The sequence below is a fragment of the Parasteatoda tepidariorum genome, chromosome 3, assembly GCF_982258835.1.
Source record: "Parasteatoda tepidariorum strain Cologne lab strain chromosome 3, Ptep-v5.0, whole genome shotgun sequence".
NCBI lineage: Eukaryota > Metazoa > Arthropoda > Arachnida > Araneae > Theridiidae > Parasteatoda > Parasteatoda tepidariorum.
In genome coordinates this window covers 18,198,293-18,221,826 of record NC_141757.1, presented here as the reverse complement: position 1 = coordinate 18,221,826, position 23,534 = coordinate 18,198,293, and the positions used below count along the sequence as shown (strand labels likewise).

Below are 23,534 nucleotides of genomic sequence, written 5' to 3'. Positions count from 1 at the left end.
AATATAATAAACTAAAGTAAGAAAATACTCGAAATTCTTAACCCTTTTTAGGGTAAACCTTCCAGTGTACTTAAAAATTGGCAATTTAGTTCTTACATTTTTGAAATTTATATTGAAGGAACAAAACATTCGTGTTTACCATTATATAAGCATCGGTATTTTGATCTGAAATTAGGTGAATCGTTTGTGTTTTAAAACAAATCTGTGATGTTTTAAAACAAAAATGGGTGTTAATGCTACAAAATATGAAATTAGAAAAAATTACTTCAAATTATTTTTATAACTCAAGGCTCCCAAAGTTCCACCAATATAATTAAACGGGATTCAGTTACCTTAAAAATTTTGATGATCAATAAGCAAAATCCGTTAAAAAAAAAAGTATGTTTATTCTGAGAAAGTACATTACCGTAGCTGATTTCATAACTTACTTTGTAGATGCACTAACTAGTTATGTCTGAGGTTTTCTCTTTGTACCTCTACGATTGGCGCTTAATACGTAAAAATACGATCAGTGGAGCAAAAGTTATTCTGGGTTCTTTTTTTTTAGTGGCTCAATGCACAACTGTGCCTTACTTATCACCTAAAATTTTAAATGTTTTACTAATTAATTTAAATTGAACCAATACAATGATTTTGAAATAAAGGGGGTTTTTTTCAACACCGGTAAAAGACTCAAACATTACTAACCTCTGAAGAAAAATAATTTAAAAAATAAAGCTGGTAGGGGAGGAAGGGGTTAGTATAGACAAATTCAATATTTGTGTTATTTATCACTCGAAATTTCTTTATAAATTTCGACAGATTGGCAAAACTGTGTAACCTTTTCATATGTTTTAATTAAAAATTCCCAACAAACTGAAGGGGTAAGATATTACTTGATTAAAAGGAAATTCATTCGCTTAAAAAATATACAGAATAGAAATAATAGCTCAAAAATAGGTGCCTGAATCAAGATTTCAAAAGTGATTTTAAATATAAAACTTTGAACCTGGCAAGTCATGAAAATAGGTGCCTATTTTTGAGTGCTTGAAACACGTTGACAATTATTTCCAATCTGTATATTTTTTATAGCGAATGAAGTTTTTGAATCAAGTCATAGGTAGTCACATGAGCAGCGAAGGCTCAGGGGATAGAGCGTTTGCCTTCCAATGAGGCCAACCGACTTCGAATCCAGTCGATACGAATTCCGCATCCGGCTTGCACCGACCACAGTGAAATGAAATATCCTCAGTGGTAGAGGGTTCATGGGTTAAAGTCCCCTTTCCATCAGGCTAACCGTGGGAGGTTCTCGTGGTCTTCCTCTCCATGTAACGCAAATGTGGGTTAGCTCCATCAAAAGTCCATGATCACGTTTACCACTGGGGATATTTTGCGTCAGCACTGTGGTCAGTGCGCGAGTCGGGTGCACAAATTCATATCGCACGCGCTTTATTCCTTGAGACACTACGGCTGTATATTTAGGTCAAAATTAGCTCCATTTCGAAGTTAGTTGCCTTTTTTATTGAAGTAACAATGGACTAAATAATAAGTTTTAACACGTGTCCATACAAGCCTCATAACATGGGGCAAGTTTGGACCAAAACAAATTTTTTTAAAAAGTAATTTTAAAAAAAAGTATATTTCTGAATTAGCTCATAATATCATTCCAAATAAATACAAAAATTCAAATTTTAATGAAAATCTGCTAAATTTATTCGAAATAATGATTAGTAAGGTTTTTTTTGTTGCCTATTTATGAAAACTGTCCACCTTAGCCCACACACCCCTTAATTTTATTTATTTATTTATTTATTTGTACCTTGTCAATAACATTAGGGTTCAATAGAAAAATATAAGAGAAACAATTCTAAAATGAAAAATAACTAAATAAAACTACAAAAATGAACATTAAAAAAAAAAAAAAAAAACATACTGACAATGAAGCTAGAGGCGACTAAAAACTCAAGAAGGGGGATAAATAATTAGCAAAAATCTATTAATTAAAAGAGGTTAAAATTAGCAACTTATACTGGCATTGTTCTTTCAGTTTCCAATTGAAAGAATATTTAGAGGTGGTGTTTATTTTTAAGCCTGAATAATTTTCAATGTAAATCATGTTAGTAGTCAAGATTGAATAATTAAATAAATAAAGATGAACTGAATTTTTACTACTTCCTACATTTTTAGTCGCCCGTGGCATTCCTGTACTAAGCATTATTTACGTTTTTAATTTTATTAGTTACTCTATTGTATATGAATTCTTTCCATATGTCTCTCAAATAAAAAAAAACGGTAATTTCTTCTAGAACTTAGAAAAACAGCAAAACAAAACGATAATTAATAAAATGTTTTCGACATCCGTGTGGCAGCATAAACAAAATAACATCAGTCATAAAAATAAATTAAATTTCCTGTCACCGTAATGTGTAACGCAATCGTGTGGTTGGCATCACGTCTTTTCGAATCCCGGTTACTACCTTCTGGTTTTCGAATATCCGTTTAACGACTTAGAATAAACAGCCTTTCCCATCCCATTATTCGGTAGTAATTAGAGATAATGGAATATTAATTTTACCTCCCCTTTCTTCTCATAGAGTGTGTGGCTTAGCTGGATCAATACTTGAAAGAGCTCTATTAGTATCGTTTGGCTCTTAACACGAGAGAAGGTCATTATTTTCTCGCGTTATAACAAATGATTGATTTATGCCTTCTCATCTAATGACACTGGATAAACTAATTCCCTGATGCCTCGTTATAACACTCTTAAATTGCATCAACGGTGGAATGAAATTTTTCAGTGAAATATGCTTAGAAACGATTTATATTATTTTTAGTTTGTTGCAACTATTAATAGGAAAATTAATTTACAAGACGATGTTAAACTGAAACAAGAAGCATAAGACAGAAACGAATGTTCAGAAAAAATTTGTTCCTGTTCACTAATTCCCTGTTGCTTCGTTATAACACTCTTAAATTGCATCAACGGTGGAATGAAATTTTTCAATGATATATGCTTAGAAACGATTAATATTATTTCTAATTTGTTGCAACTATTAATGGAAAATAAATTTACAAGATGTGTTAAGCTGAAATAAGACGTAATAAACTAAAAGACAGAAACGAAAGTTCAGAAAAAATTTCTTCCTGTTCATGGAAGATGAAGAGAAAACGATCTTCGTCGCAGAAGCTCTATAACTACTAATGTGCGTAATTCTTATATGCATGTACCTATACAATACCTACAGACACAAACCTATACATGAGCAACAAGATGCTCCAAACTCAGTACCTATAATTAATTGATATTATAACAATATTGTCTGAACAATAACGTTAAGGTTTAACATAGAATATGAGCCACCTTGACTGTAATGCAGGCCTCAGAAACGAAATCTCATGTTATTTAGGAGGTTGTGTATAAAGTCTTGGGACCATGAATACCACTATGTTACGCCAGCTCCTCGGACAGGGTCTATGATATTCAGGTCTGGAGATTTGTCTGACCTCTCCATTTCCTGAACAACCTAAGCTACTCGATGTTTCTCGATCGACCAGCCCTCAATGAATGCATGCTAACCGGGGATCCACAAGGCCTCAACATAATCTTAAATAAGACTACTATGTCCGAGAATTTATGGTAACTTCCTGACTATCATAATCGTCGATGGATTTGTCTGAACTGGTACTGATAATTATAAACCTGGATTAGAAGCAGGCTTTGTTTTTCCCACTGATGAGTTTCGAATTAGTCTGAACAATGATTTTCATTAAGTTTAAATGTGGCCAGAAGAATGAACCCAGTACCATTCCTCCAGCATCATGGAGTCCCGCAGTAAACTGATCATAAAGACACGGTTCCCAGTAGAATACCGAAGTCGAGCATCACTGGTTGCGGTCAGTAAGCGGGTGGGTGACCACTTTGATCATAATACGTAGGGACCGAGGGTGTGCGGTATTGGTCTTCATTAAACTGTTCTACTGTAAAGAGCTGGATTTCGCGTGCAGGTCTTCGGACTACCAAAGCAGGGGAGCCATCCCCACTGAAGAGGAAGGATCAAAATTGCGATGGCATGTCTTTGGATCATGTCACTGGGATGTTTCTCAGACCGACGCCTATAGCCCATTGTGTAGCTAGCCCTAGTGCGACTTAAGTAAAGGACCTACTTACCTATCCAGCAGCATGAAGAGAACCAATATGCAGGTCGAGGTGCTTTGTTCTTAGTCCTTTGGAGAGTGACTTTTCGGACGTACAGGGTTGAGATCTGAAAACCCAATGAAAGGCAATTTAGAGGCAAACTCGATTGTCTCTGAACAATTTTCGAGTGTTTTTGTAAGGGGTATAAGACAATACACGCCCACACATGGCTAGGTTTACGAGATATAACATAAAGTCGAAAAAATTTGAATATTACAGTTGTAAGTCAGATCTTTAGATCTGAATACCATAGAGCATTTGCAGCTGGTTGCCTTCTTTCAGGTGTGCTAAAAATTGCCTTAATGGAATGAGTTTTGTTGTCCCAAGACCTTGCAAATAGTTCATTGTGAGAGCGGTGCTATTAAGGAGGGACATACCCATATTAAACAATCCACAAGCTCCATTTTTCAGTAACATTTTTAGACAATATTGCTGTGATGTGCCATCACCTTTTTGTTACTATAGTTTTTTTCATACTTAGATGATTTTTTATTGTAGATGTATTTTTGATTTTGTTCACTATTTCTTAAATTCTAGGTAAAAACGTGTTTGTTCATTAACTTTTGAACCTGCGTGTATATTAAACTCGTTAGAATATTGAATTAAAATTCTTTTAGTGAAATAAACTCGTAAACACAAGAATGATTCTGTTTTTTAAGCTTGTTGCCATAGTTGACTCAGAAACAATATTACAATTATTGAGACTTTTAGATTAAGCTAAATAGAAACAGATGTTGGGAAAAGTCACGTGTTTAACCGGGAAGATACAAAGTACGGGAGAACACATGGACTCTATTGGTACTACCATGCATGTACTAGTAGTATTTATTATGCATGTAATAGGACAAGTGATTAAATTTCAAAGTGGCCGGACTTGTGGGAAGGAAGATGGTAATGGCATGCATCGGCTGGCGTTTATTTGACTTTAGTTACAGATATCGTTTTCACGTGTGCTCTGGATTTATTTCATTCTTGTAAATATTTACGTAATATCAGTATTAAATTTTATTTTCATGACTTTGACACTAAAACAAATTATCACAAAATTGTGTGAAAACTTTTATTTTGGACAATTTTAATAATTAAAATTAATATTTATTTAGTCGTATGCATCATTCATTATAACAGTAACAAAATAATGTCTACACTCGCAGCATTTATATTTATTACCTATCAAAAAAAAAAAATATATTAACCACGGTAGCATTGTTTCTTCCACTTTTCTTCACCATCAGAATATTTTTAACGAAATAAACTCGTAAGAAAAGAATAGTCACATTTCTTCAGTTTAAAGCCACTCTCAGACCTGGCAACTTCTCTAGATTTTTGCTGCAGAAAGAATACGCGCGAAACCAAACATAAACAGATTATTGACTTGAAAATGTCATCGTTAAATTAAAGCAACATTTATATACATACAAGGTCATATACGTTACTTACCGGTGGCCTAAAGTTGGCTTACTTATTATCAGAAACTTTATATGCGTTTGTGAAATATATGACTTAATTTATAAAATCCAATCTTGATTTAAATTTGAAATTCTGCTAGAAATAGATATTATTTTTTGAGTTTAATAAAAGAATGAATGAGATATTACTAAGGGAAAGGAGGAGACAATTCAAAAAACGTTTCCAAAAAAAAAAAAAAAAAAAAAGAATCTGAAAAATGTAAAAGTAAGAGAAATTTATCTTTCTCTCAAAAATTGGTTTAATACTAGATTAAAAAATAACTTCGTAATATTCACTTCTATGAACTTTTGTAAACTCACGGTCAGCTGGAGAAATATGATTAGATAAGGTTATTGAAAGAAAGGAATATTCTTTACATATACAACTCAGATAACTGAAACTAATCAGAATATCTTGCCAAAAAATAATAAGTCTTGCGAATACCCTTTCGAATATCATAAGTTACTCACTAAAGTTACTTCGATGAAATAGTTTCCTTCATTAAAACTACAAAGTAAAAAGAAGAGTAGTGCGAAGAAAAAGAATGAAAATCGAGCAGGCACTGATTGAAGAATATGAGAAAAATGGCGCAATTTGTCTCCGAGGTGTGTTCGACGAAAATTGGATTGAAATCGTTCGTGCCGGTATAGAAAAGAATTTGAATGATCCAAGTTGTTACAGCGAAAAGTTAAAAGGTGAAAAGGGGAACGGTTATTATTTCGACGATTATTGTAATTGGAAAAGAATAGAAGAATTTAAAAAATTTGCACTCGAATCTCCAGCTGCTGCGATTGCTGGAACATTGACAAGATCTGAGGTAACGTTATCTTATAATTATTTCTTGGTTTAAGTTACAATTGTTAGATAGGGATAAATCACGTTTTTAATATTTTTCTTGCATCTTAAAAAAAATTTGACAATGTTTTTTCTTCGTTTTTTTTAGTAGAGTGATAATGGTGCAAAATATTAATAGTGAGAAAATTTATAATTTGGATTCAATGTTCTCACAATATTAATGATCACGTAATTGGTTTCATTTTTTATCTACTTATATGTTCTCTACTTATACTACGTTTATCGACTTATACTCTACTTATTGAAAAGAAGAACGGATAATTTAGATCAAATGATAGCAAAAATGAGAAACTATTCATTACATATAGTTGAAAATTTGCTACCACATTTTATTGTGTAAATCCTTCTTTTTTATATGTTTTGATACACAATTTTTATTAAACATATTTTTATACTTTTTCATTATTTTGTATAAATTTCAATCAAAATAAGTGAAAAATTCCTATTTAGTATTTTAATAATTTTGTTATAAATTACAACATGACAACAGATTATAGTAAAATTTAAAACGATGACTAACACTTGACCAATCAGAAAATTATGTTTTCGATTTCTGTTTCGTTCATCCCGCACGGACGGTTCATCGTAGAATGTTCTAATGTCAACAGTGACCTTCATCGTGCTTCGAACTATCTGTATGTCAAATTTCATCTCTTTCGATCTGGTGGTTCAGTAGTCTATAAAAGACACACACAGAGAGACATACAGATAATAATTTTTATGATTATTATTGATAAATTTTTGAATATGAATGAAATAAATTTTCAAACAACTTGTTTTGAATTTTATATTTTAGAACAAACATGATTCCGATAATCTAACATATTTTTATGCCTATTAAACTGTTTTAATATTTGTAAAAATACCGAAATAAATTTTTACTTGTAATTAGAACTTCAGAAGAAATATATGTAAAAAAAATTTAAACCGTTGTCCCATTTGTGTGAAAGGCTTAAAATCATTCTACAGAAAGAATTCCGGTGCTATTATACAATTATATACCATAAATTACATCACACTATTACACAGTAAGATGTTAAAATTTATCAGCAAAGTTGCAATCTAATATGCTTTTTTTTATATTCTTTAAATGAATAGTTTTTGTGTATGATTTAATGAATATAGAGTTTATAAGAAACATTTTTTAAACTACAGTAACAGAAATATTTATTATTTTTTTAAAATGTTTTTCATCAAATAAATAATAAGCAGTATTATTTTTTTCTAGATATCTAATTCGAAAGAGTTTTTTGTTCTTTTTTTCTTTCTATGAAAATTACGACTTTTAATAATATTTTTAAATCAAAAGTTTTAAATCTTTCTTTTTTTATCTTTACAATTGAATTTGATTTGGGATTAGTACAAAACTAGTGGGAAGTAGAGCATACTGATAGAAAGTTTTATAAGGTATATCAAAAAGTCCTACATTTTTAAATCAAAGGTTTTAAATCTTTTGTTTTTTATCTTTTAGAAATTGAATTTTAGTTGGAATTTATACAATTCTGAGCGGAAGTAGAGCATACTATTAAAAAATATTATAAGGTATATCAAAAATTCCTATATTTTTAAATCAAAAGTTTTAAGTCTGTTGTTTTTTTATCTTTTTAGAATTGGAGTTGGAACTCGAATAAAACTTAAAGATAAAAGAGCATTCTGATAAACAGTTACATAATGTATATCAAAAATTACTCAACCATTACAGATATCAGAATTTTAAAGATCAAATACTACTCTTAAGATAGATGTAGAAACTAAACATTACAACATAAACATTACATATTATATGTGTATATGTGCATGTAATTTCCTTCCAGCACATTTCTCCCAATAAGAGGATTTTTTATGCTTAATTTGATTAATTATCTTTTTTTTACTAAACATTACATTCCTTTCAATATTTGGTGAAATTCGTTTAAAACCCAATTTTCACAAGAGAAGCAACATTTATAACTTTAATTCTATCTCAGCTTTCTTGAGAAAAAAAACTTTTAGAACTTTTCTTTTTAATAAGTTCAGAAAAAAATTCTCATTTGATATTTCAGTAAGCTTTTTTCTCAGTAAACACTTTTTTCACAGAATGTTTTAGAGCTGATTTAAGTTTTAAAATTCCGCCCCCCTTATTAATTTCTCATTATTATCACCTGTTCATTATTATCAACAGTGAAACATTATTCCTTGAATCCTCATGCCCAGAAGAGTTAAATTGTCATGATTTATATACTAGTGAATTGGAATTGTATTTTTGTAGTGGTAGACACACTACCCGCTTATTGGGAATTTTCTTTTTCATTCAATTTGCATGGATGGCAGCTAGCTTTCTTTTCTTAGAAAAATATTTTACTGTAGAATGGACTGAAATGAGTGAATGAGGAAGAAGGAAATGTCAGGGAAAAAAAAAAGATTTGATTAAAATATTTTCATTAAAAGGATAGTTTTATGAAAATTTTATTCAAAAAAGATAAATAAAAAAATAAGTTTAAAAAATTAGAAAACCATTTACGATAAGACAAAAATTTTCTCGACGAATGTTTTATAATATTATCTTTTAAATTTTTTAACTAAAAAGTTTAAACAGAAAACATGTTAAGCATTAGGAAAAAGTTAAACAAAAACCTATCATGACTGACTCAAGATTGAAACTGGAAACTCTTCCCACCACAATGAGACATCCATCTAGGCTAATATTACTTATAAAATTAAATTATTTTACTTTCGTTAAACTCACAATACTTTTTTTATGTATTAATTTTTTTTTAAATTATGAGGCTTCATCTTTGCTCGCTCTTTTCATAACACTATATCATACCACTCTTCCCTCACTAAATAGATCTATATTTATCAAACATTTGCCACATTTTTGGAAACTACTAATTAAGAAAAAGTACAATTGAGCAAAAATGTAGAAACACATCTATTCTAACTTCATTATATTTCTTTTATAATAAAATAATAGAGTAATTAATATTTCTTTTAGTAATAAATGTTTTGGAAAATTTTACACGGCAAAACCATTGGAACAATTTTAAAGATCTTGTTTGAAGCTCTTAGAAATGGTCTTTCAAATCATTCTGCTGAAAGAAAAACTGTAACAGAGTTAGAAGTGTTTTCATAGCTTTGTTTGTTGTAGGAGCGATATTTATTAAAATTTACCTACATTTTTAAATGCTTCTAATAAAAAAAAAATCCATAAATATTTTTTAACACGGGAGAGATCAATCAAATATTAGCTACGTGTTAGAAAAATGACAACCACAAGCATTTTTTTTAAATATTATAATACTTCAACGCATGAACATTTTAATTGTTTAATTCTCTTAAAAAAAATTTTTTAATGATTTATTGTTCCCTCAACATAGGGTGTTTCGTTGAACTCCGGAGTTTCTTTCTAACAAGATGTTACGGTAAAACGGACTACGGCTTCAGTCACGTAGAGAAACAATTAGGGATCAATAACTTGTCGGTCCTCTTGCATTAATCGTCCACAGTTAATTCTGATGTATTGGCAAAGCTTTTCCGACATCATTTCCGGTCAACTCTCCACCCCCCTCCTTCCTTCTAACTGATCGATTCTATCTAAAGAATCCAGTTAAAAGCAAAGCCATTACTTCGGATGGAATACTAAGCTCTGGTGATGATAGCTATTATGTAAATGAAATATGCTTTCGACAACATTTTTTTGGGGATTATGATGATGGTTAAGCGCGAGTATTTCAGGTTCGCAAAAGCACAACAAACCATCAAAGAACTATTTTACTTACAAATCGAATTAAAGTTGTTTAATTTTGGCATTTATTTAGTGCAGGTGTTGCCATGAAATCTGATTTATTAACGTTTTCAGAATTAATTTGATGGATGATTTATATTTCTAAATTGTGAAACTTTTAACAAAGAAATAAATTTTTTTTGGGAGGGGGGGGGGGAATGAATGGATCTTGTATTGGTCACATTTTCCGATTCTTATGTGCCTGAGCTAAGCCACATCAAAAAGTTACATCTACTCGTTGCAACAACTGGAAACACCTTTCTGTGAACTCAACATCCTTGCCATGACAGGCGGAAATGTGTTTCTTTTTCTCCCCCCTGAAATTCCCTCTTTCTCTCTGTCATTCACACCCTCTTTAGATGTAATGACGACCGAAAAGGGAATCCGGATAAGTTCCTATCTTACTCAAGAAAAAGACTAAGACATAACACACAAGCGTTAGTGATGGTTGCGAGGGAAAAGGAATAAAAATAAATCGTTTGCTCTTTTTCTTGTTGCCACTGGTAGGCAAAAAAAATAATTATAGTTTATAAAAACTCATGCTGCCACAGGGAACTAATGGCTAAAAAAGAAAGTGAATTTATATTTTATTCTTTTTTTAACCCTAGTCTGATGGGATTCTAATATAATAATATAAATAGAATTATAGTTTTCTGAGAAGATTTTTTATCCATTAGAGCTCGAGTGGGAGTCATTGATTGAAGAAGCAGCGGAAAAAGAGGGAACTTTAATTACTTTTTTTTGCAAATAATGTTTTTTATAGCTTGTTATTATGGCAGATGAGGTGAAAGATGTCTTTGTAAACCTTGAAAAATGCTGACAGATTTCGCTAAGGAGGTGCCTTGCAAAGCATGTTTCAATAGAAAAAATAAATATTTTTAAAAGTAAATAATTTATCAACAGAAAAAAAATATATACTGTTTTTGAATTGAAAGGAGAGATTATTCGCAAACGATATTTTTAGTTCCTGTTCTGTATTCGTAATGATTAACTTTGGTTAAAAGTTCGTAAAGATTGTACCAGCTTCAGACAGTCGCACAAATGAAGCTACCGTTATAAATATTAAAATTGAAAATAATGGCATTGTAAGTGACTACTCTAAACCGGTTGAAAACGCGGAAATGTTCCCAGGCCTAATGCGTTTTCGAGCTGCGTGATTTAAATCATTTAAAGCTTTAATTCAATTCATTTGAATAATTTTAAGATTACATCATTTCTTATCTAATTCTACAATAAAACTTCCAAAATTGGTGATTTAAAACGTAATTTTATTGGTTTTCTTCAAATGGCTCGAAATCTTGTTCTTAGCAATGAACGCTTTGCACTCAGCTGTCGCCTTTGAGGCGCATTTTCTTAAGAATTTGAAAAATATTAAGAAAGAATATAGTATCGAGTTTTATTAAACGCATTAGTACTTATCTTAATTCTAACAGAATTTTATTTTAATCGAAGTGAAAAGAATCAATGCATCAATTTCAAATAAGCCAATTTTTTATTACATTTAAAATTCAGATTAAAATTAAATAATCAAAGTGGTGGTAAATTTTATGTTTAGAATGTTGTTTTTGATTTAATAAATTTAATTTACTGGGATGTTCGGAAAGTAATTTCGTTTTTCCCCAACAGAGGACTTATTGCATTTTTTCACAGTCAAATTAGACCGCATCGATGAGGTAAAAATTCTGCTCAAACAAAAAAAAAAAAAAAAAAAAAAAAAAAAAAGAAATAAAAAAATTTGCAATGTGCGTAGAGAAGATATATTGATAGTATGTCTCCATACACAAACATTCACGACAACTAATATACAACCTTTATTATTTTAATTTATCATAATCTGAGTTCAAATCACCAAAAGAAACATTAGTTAAACATATAGTAATATTTAAAATGTGATAATCAGAATTGACCAAAATTTTTCCATGGTTCAATTGATAACTTCAAATTTATTTCATAAGTTCTTGTTGAGTTTCCATTAAGTTTATACCTAGAGACAGGATTTAACATCGCAAATATCAACGAAGGAAACACGTAGTTGTAGTTCATTTACGTCGCACTAGAGCTGGGCTACGGCGACGGTCTGGGAAACATCCCTGAGGATGATTGGAAGACATGCCATCACAATTTTGATCCTCTGCAGAAGGGATGACACCCCCGCTTCGGTAGCCCAACGACCTGGTCGCGAAGTCGAGCACTTTACGATAGAACAGTTTAACGAGGACCAATACCGCACACCCTCGGTCCCTACGCAGACGGATCCAAGTGGTCACCCACCCGCACACTGACCGTAGCCAGTGATACTTGACTTCGTAAAGTGCTCGACTTCGCGCTCAGGTCGTCGGGCTACCAAAGCGGAGGAGCCATCCCCTCTGCAGAGGATCGAAATTGTAATGGCATGTCTTCGGACCAACCTTGGGGATGTTTCCCAGACCATGGCCAATAGCCCATTGTGCAGCTTCAGAGCGAAGTAAATAAAAATACCATACCTACCAATCAGAAATGATTTTTTTTTCAAACTGGAGATCGGAAATTTACCCAGAAGAAATTAATATAAGACTCCAAAAACTGATTTTGGAATGCGTTTGTATGCTTTTTGTAAGAAATCATTTTTAAATAAAACAGACTTTTAGTAGTGGACATTTAAGACTCCCAGAAATGCACTTAGTTTGGAACGATGAAAACAATGTTATTGTTTTCCACCCAAACGTTAATAATACGCCTAAAGTAATTTCCCCTCAAATATAGTGTATTTTTAGACCTCGTTTGCTGCGCTCGGCTTTTTTTTTTCTTCTCTGAAACGAAGTTAAGTAGATTACCCTAGTCAGCTTAAAAAAAGAATAATAAAAAAGAACAGTTCTTCCTTTCATTTAACGAAAGGTAAATATTTTGGTTCAATGACCATCGCATTTTCCACTGCTTTTAGAGAAAAAGGTTTAAAAAAAATAATTTAGTGCAAGCAAAAGAATCAGTTTAGAAAAAACAAAACGATAAATAAAAAGTCATAATAACTGTACACGTGACTTTTTCAAAGGAAACATACATCAGCTCTTGACAGACGATTTAGGTAATCAAGATCCTCGTTGACATGCAAACGTAAATCGTGTAATTGCAGCTTCTCTTCTACTTGTGTATGGCATCAGTCTTCAACTGATGTGTTGATTTGTGATCATCTTTTGTTGAATCGTCCGATTCCAGTTATTTACGTCAAATAGAATAATCTATCATGAGAAATTAAATAAAAAGATAATTTAAAAAAGTATACATTGGTGATAAAAAATAACTTTATAACACTAACTTACTTAACTTTACTTAGAATTGAATTATGAGTATCGTTAAATTATTATTCTTACTACCCACTCCAGTTAAGACAGAATAACTATTTAGAACAAAATGATTACATACTCATATGGGTGCTTAATTTGATACTTTTTAAAATGAATTTAAAAAAAATATATGTGTCTCATACAATATTTAAAATGAAAATATTAACTAAGACTAGCCATCACCGTGGCAAAACCACTTAAAATCAAATTTATTAAACCGAAAATGAGGTAAAGCCTACGTTTTAGTACAGCCAGAAAAAAAACTTCCGTACATAAAATGAGAGGTAACTTTGAGTGCGCAATAATAAAACCAAACTGTCATTACAGACTCATAGAAATTAGCAACTATGATTATGTAGTGACAAATCTAATTTTATTCTTTGAAATTTCGAGCTAGATTTAACATTTAAAAAAAAAAGAAAAAAATTCTAAAATTTTCGTTTAAGTCTTTTGAGAAGATCTGCTTTTCTTTCTTTTTTTTAAAAAGAAAGAGAAACTAAAAATAAAAAGGGTGTACTAGTTCCAGAAATATACCAAAAAATTACGCATTTCACAAAATGGGCAAACACAGGAACAATATTTTACTTTTGCAAAATTATTCGAATCGTTTGTCTAGATAATGGTGGATAAAAGAACACACAAAGAAAAAAAAATCGTTTGCTATAGTAACTGTAATGTGCTACGTCCACAAAAGATCTCCATCCACATCATCGACCCCTCTGAGATCTGCATCGTTCTACTGTGAGGGGGGATCGGATCAAGTGAGGGGTGCTTGTCTTTCCTGTGTATCCAACACTGGCTTTAAATATACACTCACACCGGAGTTTTTCCCGAAATTACTCACTCCCCAGACTATTGAGAATGGGGAAAAAGAATGTTCTATGAAAGCATGAGTAGCAGGTAGTCCCCCCCCCTGTTCCCCATAATCGTTTGGCCATAAAATCCCCCGATCCCCCTGACTCATTGAGGGTGATGTGGCCGAAATATTTGTCACTCTTGTGGCTGCTTAGAAGTGATGCAACAATGAAAGTAAAGCAAATATGAAATACTCTGACGTAATAAAGTGTGTAAACAGGTTTTGAGTAAATGTTATTTCTGGTTTGGAAAAAGAAATTTGAAGTTTAAGAACAATTATTTAAGTGGATAAACGAAAGTGCATCTTAACACACTATCAAATTTCTAAATACAGCGGGATACCTACGGGCATTGAAAAATTTTGACAGCGCAAGCAGATGGAACAATTTGAATTTTTGAGATGTCTTATTATTGTTAAAACCAGAGATAGCAGCTACTTAAACAATTATTCTATTAAACTTCATTTTAAATTACGTAAATTAAATAACGATACCAAAAGCTTGGTTAAAAAGAAATGAAAAGTTGAGTAATAAAAATCTAAAAACACGTTTTTATTTTAAGAAAAATAAAAAAAATAAATAAAAAAAAACTTTTAATGCTTTAGAACTATTTGGTCAACTATATTCAAAGTTTGGATTCTCCCGATTTTTTTTTCTTTTCTATTTTTTAATGAGTATTTTTCCTTATCGTGATTTTAAAACCAAACTGACAAGTTAGTTCATTGGCGCAAAAATAATATAGAAATGCAAAAAATGAAGAAAAAAGAAAATTTCTTATTAGTTATTATTTACTCAATGGTTAAAAAATCAAGAAAATTCTGTAATTTTAACGGCTTAACTGATTTTCTAAAACCTATGACATTTGAAATAATTAATGATTGATATTTTCACGATTAAGCGTTATAAAAGTCATTGTTTTATTCGTTAATTATATATCTAGAGAATTTATTTTAAAATCACTTATTATTATTTTTTTTAGTAATGTTACTTATAAATATTATTTTTCGAATAAAAAGTAAATCCAGTAAGATTATCTCATATTTTTCTAAAAACTTTCATATTAGAAGTTTTCTCTCTGTTATGAATTAATAATTAGAATATTTCATTGTTATGTTAATAATATCGTGCAAAAGTTAAAATCCTTCAGTACATACATTTCGCTTCTTGCTCAAATTTAAAGTGTTTTTGCAAATAACATTTTTGGATTTTTATTTCCAGATTTTTTTAAATTTTTTTTTACCAAACTCATCCTTGTGGCATGAATCAATATAGAGTTAAAACATTTAAAAAAATTCCATAGTTTTTAAACAAATTTCACCAACATGAGAGGAAAGCATTGAGACTAGTTGCAAGAGTTAATCAATTGCTTGCGGAAAGTTTTTTTAATTGAAATTTTGTGATCGCAAAAATTTTTTCCATTTTATCTAAGTCTCATTAAAGCCTATCTTCAAACATGCTATTTTAGGACCTTCTAAACTCTTCAATTCTTAAATCACATGATAAAGATCTACTCTTAAGAACAATTAACAGATTAGTTATAATTATGTAGCATTTATAAAAAGCTTGTTAATAACACTTTAGACTTATTCTCTGAAATGAAATATTGATATCCTTATAAGATTATCCCCTTCATCTGCATTTATAATAACTTTCATTTCAGTGTTACTTCCGAAGTAATTTCATTTGTTTTTATTAATTATGAAAATAGAATAATGAAGATTTATTTGTTAATTCTTTTTTGTTTTATCAGGAGATATCGTTTTATCACGAGCATGTGCTTGTTAAAGATGCCGGAACAGATAAGAAGACGCCATGGCACCACGATCAGTCATATTACCCAGTTGACGGGGAAAAGGTAATTGGGTAATTTAATAACCCAGTATTTTATGCTAATAATTAGTTTAGCTTCTTTTTTTTCGGAATTATTCCACTCATTTATTACTTCATCCTTTTATCTATTTGCTTTTGCATTCGTAAGTATGAGAAAAGATATAAGTGTTTTAAAGAACATATGGCAGCTTTTCCATAATGCAGGTGCATTATACTTGGCTATTTTTTACCCGTAAGAAATTAAATAGTAATGGTTAGTACATGAAAAGTAACAAAATAAATGTCCGAATGTTTTAAGTGCCTGAATACGAAAAAAATACAAACAATTAACAGTTTGAATGCCACGCTAATTTTACATTGCTTGCCCGTCTGGCCAAACGGTAAATAACTACGAACTAAATTTGCAAATATTAGACAGATTTTACTAGTTATTTAACAGGTTTAGCATGACATATCTGAAAAAAGTGGTGATTTAAATTAGACTACGAATTGTTTAAAAATAGTGGTGGATAAAAATCTACTAAATTGAATGTATTAAACCAAGAATCACAATTAATAAATTACCACTTGAAAATATTTATTCGCTGTCCAGAGCAAAGTTGGAATCTCCGTGTATGTAAATAAAACTATTTTGGTGTGTTCTATATTGCATTAATTTCTTCAAACCATTTTAGCAACGATAATAACATTAAAAAAATTAAAAGCATTAAAAATTACTCGAATTATGTGTTTCTAATAATCTTGGCTTTGTCGGTTGCTGGACCCCCGCGGTGCTACGAACAAACTCAGTGTCTGTCATTGGTGAGACCCATGCCATTCAACGTGTTTAAGATTTCACTAACTAAAACAGGATGTGTCGTAATCTTCGCCCTTAATCCGTAAGAAGTTTAAAATTTTAAAAACTAAATTTTTATAAGGTTACTGGAAAATGCTTAAATTAACTTACTTCCACCTCAGAATTAGAAAAGCATTTTCATGGGTTTTTCACACATACGTATCATCTTTAGGGGAACTTTTTTTTTTTAGTCGATATGAAACATTTAAAAAAAATTTTTTAGATCATGTAAAATCCTTGTCAAAAATGAATTCAAAACAGTTTGCACATTGGGGCTTCAAATTAATATTAAAGCAAAGTCTGCCAGCAACAGCCCGTTGTGGGCCAGGAGGCTAAGGATCCACAATTTTGTGACCAACGACATGACTGCGTACAGGCCGTCCTTACTTCCCAGTCAAGCTGGCACCCATCGATCTAGAGCTGGGTGGACTTCAAGCCATCACCGGGGATCGAACACAGTTCTGAAAAATGACAGTTCAGTGTCTTAACCACTGAGCCATCGCGGCTAAAAATTAATAAAGCACGGAAAAAACTACAGCGTTTCGTAGTCTAACGAATTACTATTGAGAAAGTTTATACTTGAAAATATGAAAACCTGCTTGACTGTCGGAAGAATGAAAGATAAATATTAAAAATGGTATCAAGTTTCATTGGGCAATCAAATTGGTTTTGATGTTTATTATTCTGCTTTTCCTATAAGTGATTCGTTAAATTTCATTGATTTTTTTTATTCCTTTACTCTTTAAAATTATTTTGTGACGCCAAATATATATTCATTTTAAATTTTATTTTCGTTAAGAATTCTAAAAACATTCGGGACGGTGATTTCGAATATATAAATTCTACAAATGTTAATAAGAAACAATTTTTGTCAATAGTAATTTATTCTTCCCAAAAAGAGGGATAAAATATTCTTACTTATTTTCAAATACTAGTATCAACTTGATAATGTTTTAAAATGAGTTTATAAAAAAACTTTTCTAAAAATGTAAATAGTCTTATAAATATTTCTGCTCATAAATTTGGATTTTAGCTTTGTTTATCCGGTTTTAAAATAATAAAGTGCAAAGTTGATTTTTTTTAAATTTATGAATTTTTTTATAAAATTAGATTTATAAACTATCTAAATAAAAACTAGATAACATTAGGAAATCTTATAAACTCAAAAAGTATTCCAAAATTATCGTATTTCGTCACGACAAAGCTTGGGAACATTTTCTTGGTCGATAGCTCACGAAAAATAAAATTGATTATAACTTCTTGTGTGGTGGTAAAAACAATCTTATTCCAAAATCAGTCAGAATTTAGAGATTTTAAAGAGCCAGTTTATTTTCTTAAATTTCTGAAATATTTTTTAAATAAGTTAAGAAAAATGTGGGTAAAAATTCAAAGTTTTAATATATGTCTTAAAACCAGCAAGACGCTTTATAAAACAATTTCATTTTTGGTCTTAAGTTTTCAAGCTTTTCTTCAGTAAAAGCCTCACAAAGAGAAAAAAATATTTGCAAACGATTGTTGAACTTTTATGAAAATCATATTTAACTTGCACGCAAACTGCAAACTTCATAAATCATTTCCCTCACTAATGTAGTAGTTTTTATTTTGTTATAATTCATAAACTTTATGAAATTTCAGACATCGGAAACACCCTTTTGTCTACATGAGAAAATAGTTTCTGACTTGTTTGGTGGGTGTGTTACTTTCCAAACTGCTAAAGAGTAATTTAATCTTGTTTGAAAAGTTCTTAAATTTCGGTATTAGTTAACAATTCATAACATTTCACGAGTTCTTAAGGTATAACTATATTTTGACTAGTAATAGTTCGTCGCCCTTTTACGTGAATTACATAATAATCTGCACTTTCCTATACCTTTCTTAATAAAAAAATGTGATGTAATAGAAAGTTGTATATTGTTTTAATGACTTTAAAATGAAATATCGAAACTTTAAAATAAGTTTTTACAGACACTTTACTGATTAATAGCATATTGTCAATATTTTATGTAAAAAAAAGGTCTTAAAAGACGTAAAACAAGTTTAGTTTAATTCACTAAAACAGCATTTTATATTTTTAAAAAGTTCCTTGAAAAAAATTAAGAAAGAGGACACTTACTCGCGCTTACAATCAGTATCTGAAAGAAATATCTCTTAGCTCAATTGTATAATAACTTCAAACCTATAATTACTTCAAAATGTTTTTTGCTCAGGAGATAGAGCATGATCCTCTCAATGTAATGAACCAGGTTCGAATCCCAGAGATGGCTGGTCGATAGGAAAATTCCACACCCGACTCGCACCGACAACAGCGCTGACGTAAAATATCCTCAGTGGTAAACGGATTATGGGTTAGAGTCCCTATATTGTCAGGCTAACCGTGGGTGGTTTTCGTGGTTTTCTCCTCCGTGTAACGCAAATGAGGGTAGATTCCATCAAAAAGATCTCCACTAAGGCAAATGTCTCCCAAGTACTTGATCCTAGAAATTCCTTGTGTTCTAGATTGCGTTCAAAATTACAAGGCTGAAGCGTTCAACATTGGTAGACGTAAACTCATATGGCCAAAAATTTTAATTCTTCCACACCCATACGTCATATAGGGCGGACCCAATCATACATCCATTCATTCGTCCACAGATCGTAATTTTGACCTGAACCAAAGAACGATCAATCTCCAATTCAGTACCCCCAGAGGTATTGATTTGTTATGGGAAAATGGAGGACCTTGTGACTCGACCGATTGCACCAGTTCCCATTTACTACACGGGGAGTCTTCGGTCGGATTCCGTTCTCCCAAACGTGAGTCCAGCGCCCTGCCAGTCCGGTTATCCTGACCTTAATGTTTAGAAACCAATTTATTTAAATGCCTTCCGACAGAGTTGTTTGTGCCACGAATAACGAGAAAAAGCTAGAAGTAAAAGCCTAAGGTCATATTCGCTTTCTTTTCAGGAGGAGAAAAATATCCCTGAATAACAAAATCATATTAACAATAATAACATACAAGTTGAAATAAATAAATAAATAAAAGACTCAATAAATCAGTACTACACAACACTACGAAATCACGTACAAAACGGAAACGCGTATACTGACACAAAATAAAAAATAGAATAATTTAAATTTTTTATTTATTTATTAAAAGCCGCCAACCACATCCATTTTTAATCCGTATAATGCCAAGTATTTCTAGATTTAAAATCGTACAGTCAAATATCAAGACAATATGTAAGTGCATTGCTCGAATGAGAGTGGACTTTGCATCTTCGTATGATATTCTGATGAACTTTTTATTAAAATGCTTGGTAAAACATAAGCTAACTATATCAATTTTTAAGTATTACTATATTTATTTTAAGCAATTTTTAAAGGAAATGATTTTACTAATATGTCTTTTTCATTACGGAAGTACTAATAGCTTTGTACAGTCCGCAAAAAAAAAAGATATCACCCTGAATAACTTTCGTTCTAATGATCGGATTTTCACGAACTAAGTGTTAATCTTAATGGTTCTTGAGGGTGACCTCAAATATGCTAATTAATTAGTGCTAACTATTAATTAAGTTACGAAATCAGACACAAAAACGTACTTTCTCTGAATAAACATATATTTTTTCTTACATATTTGGATTCTTAACCTTCAAAATATAGGGAGTAGCCGCAATCTGGGAAATATGGTCCCCATAGTTTGGTCAGGAGAGCGATCCAAAGTTCGTACCCCTTAATGTTAATTTCACTTTTTACGTTTTTAGTCATATTTTAAAAACTAATAAAGCAATTCGAAGAAAATTTCACCCAGTAATAAAACTCATTTACCCAAAGATAATTTCACGAAAAAAATAATTTTTAATAATTGTTAATTATTTTTTATCATTTAATTAAATTAAGGATGAAAAATTTTTGAATTATAAGGTATGAATTTTTTTATACCATATTAATCTACATATTTTTCAATTGAAAAATCTAAAGTTTCAACTGTTTTTATTTATTAGAAGCTGAGAAAAATTAAAATTAATTATTTTTAAAAAAATAATTTGGCGACAATGAAGAAATGATTAAATGGGGCGATTAATATTAAAATGTGATAAACTTGCGAGGAACTTGACTTCGCGCGCTTAGCATAAAATTTCATTCATATTTTTTTCGCTAATAATCGTTTGCTTATCTTTTCATTTTTATTTTTTTAAGCTATAAAATACGATGTTTCTTTTTTAGTCGTCTAAAATTCTTTTTGCAATTTAGTAAAGAAATTTGAATAAAACATTTTATTGAATAAAATACATTTTATTCAGAGAATGTGGAGTTTTATAAAAGCATGCTTCTGATAGAATATGATTATACAACAGATTGTGCTTCTTTAAGGCTACACGGTACCCTTTTTTAAAAAATTTTTTTAAGGCCTGTAATATTAAAAGTAATAATAGATTTTCATTTGTATTATATTATTAAACTGATTTTCAAAAAGAAAAGGGAAATCGACAAACCACAATTTAAAAAATTTAAATTTTTTTAAAAAATTCAAGATTTTTTTAAATTTTTATAACTTTTTTAATTTTCAAAATTTTTCAGTTATTTTAAATAATATAAATATCTTAGATTATTAGGAACAAAAGTTAGTATGGATTTGATGCTCTGATACTTAGTTGAATCTTAATTATTTTTATCGTTACTAAACACGTGGAAAACCCGAAAATTCTAAAAACTCCAACTTCAAATTTTTATTAAAAAAAATGTATACATCTCACACTGAAATCCATACTAACTTTTGGTCTGTATATACATAAAAGTTTCTACAAAAAATTTCAAGGCTTTATCTTTAAAGGGAAAAAAGCCTTAGGGAATCGAAAACAGTGGCATCAACAAAAAAGAAAGTCTGAGAAAATGACATTTAAAGTAAAGAGAACCATAAAACCAAAACTAAAAATGCTTGTACAGTCCTACTTTCTTAATATATTATAAACAAACTTATTGCTGGTCCAAAAACACTAATTTACTTGAATATTAATAGTATTATATTTTTTCACATTTAAAATTTATATGTAACCTGTATCGGCTAAAATACACGTAACATTGGTTTAGACAAACAAAGCAATAGGATTAAAGAAATAGCTAGCATAATTATATAAATATTCAGTCAATCAAGTATAACAAATATTCTGTTACGAATGTATTTATAAATTAAAAAATATTAGTCTTAAAAAAGACTTTTTATAAATAAAAATTTAGTAAAAACACAACTTTAGAACGCATCCATCAAACACCGAACATAAATAAACAACAATGCTTCTAGAAGTGAAAGTGAAATTTGATAACTTTTGGAGAAAGTGAAAATTTATAATCATCGAAATAAAATAAGTCTTTTTTTGAAAAAAAAAAGTTTTAAAATTAGATTTAAAAGAAAACGAAACTAACCACGCCCCCTCGCTTGTCAAATTGTGAGTCTGACACAACTCGGAAAAATCCTAATATCTCTAAAATTAATTAGATCTCAGATGCAAAATTTTTCAACTTGCTTCCCAACCACATTAGCCACCCAAAAATGCAAAAATATTTTTTTGCATATTTTTGCGAATTTTAGGGTACTGTGTAGCCTTAATGTGATTATTTTTTATTTTTCAGTTTTTTTTCTCAATAACTGATAAAATTTCAATAATATACATACGAATGAATAAATTTGGAATAAAATATTCATCAATTTCTTGAATATACATTTTATGAATATTAATAAAAATACGTAGTCAACATTTTTAAGCATCTCTCACAACATCGCAAATTTCTCAAAATCTTATAGGGTAACCTAACCAGTGAAGGAATACTTAAGGTTAGCTTGTCTTTAAAAAAAAATCATAAAAATTTCAAAATTTGTAATTTTAGCTAAATGACGTATTTGTTATTAAATGCATGTCGACATATTTGTTATTAAATGCAAATTACGTAAAAAAATTTAGATAACTTACATAATATTGTTTTAAGCTTTTAGTGGTTTAAATAATAAGTAGTAAGATAACCAAGTGAAGGAACAGTTCTTAAATTGAATAAACACTAAATTTTCCAGTGAATGAACACTTAATTTTGAGAATGTTTGATGCTCGTTAGGAATCCTTAGGCCACACAGATATCTGTCGCCCTGTAGATGCCTGAATTGACGGATGTTAACACAGGCGGGCATTAGGAAAAAAAAATCTTTTAAGTTTTCGTGCCCCCATTTCAGTATCTTAAGGGCCTTACGAGCTCTGTTTAAAAAAAAGAGAGTATCATATCATATCAGATATATATATATATATATATATATATATATATATATATATATATATATATATATATATATATATATATATATATATATAAGAAAACAAAAATAATTATAGTAGCAGTATTTGGTGGTAAATGTAACTTATCGTAATTGAAGAATATGCTGTGCGACATTTTATGGTGAATTTGCGAACGTAAGTTTCAGAATGTA

At 30.2% G+C, this 23,534-nt stretch overlaps 1 protein-coding gene across 1 annotated transcript in view; it reads left to right on the top strand.

Annotated features, from left to right (window-relative positions):
* The first annotated feature begins 5,890 nt into the window (after positions 1 to 5,890).
* The window catches only part of LOC107445454 (uncharacterized), a 32,536-nt gene continuing 14,892 nt past the window's right edge, over positions 5,891 to 23,534 (top strand). The window contains exons 1-2 of the mRNA XM_016059845.4: positions 5,891 to 6,440; positions 16,166 to 16,270. Of these exons, the coding sequence (XP_015915331.2) occupies positions 6,168 to 6,440; positions 16,166 to 16,270 (378 nt within the window). The 5' untranslated portion in view covers positions 5,891 to 6,167. The remainder of the gene's footprint in view (positions 6,441 to 16,165; positions 16,271 to 23,534) is intronic.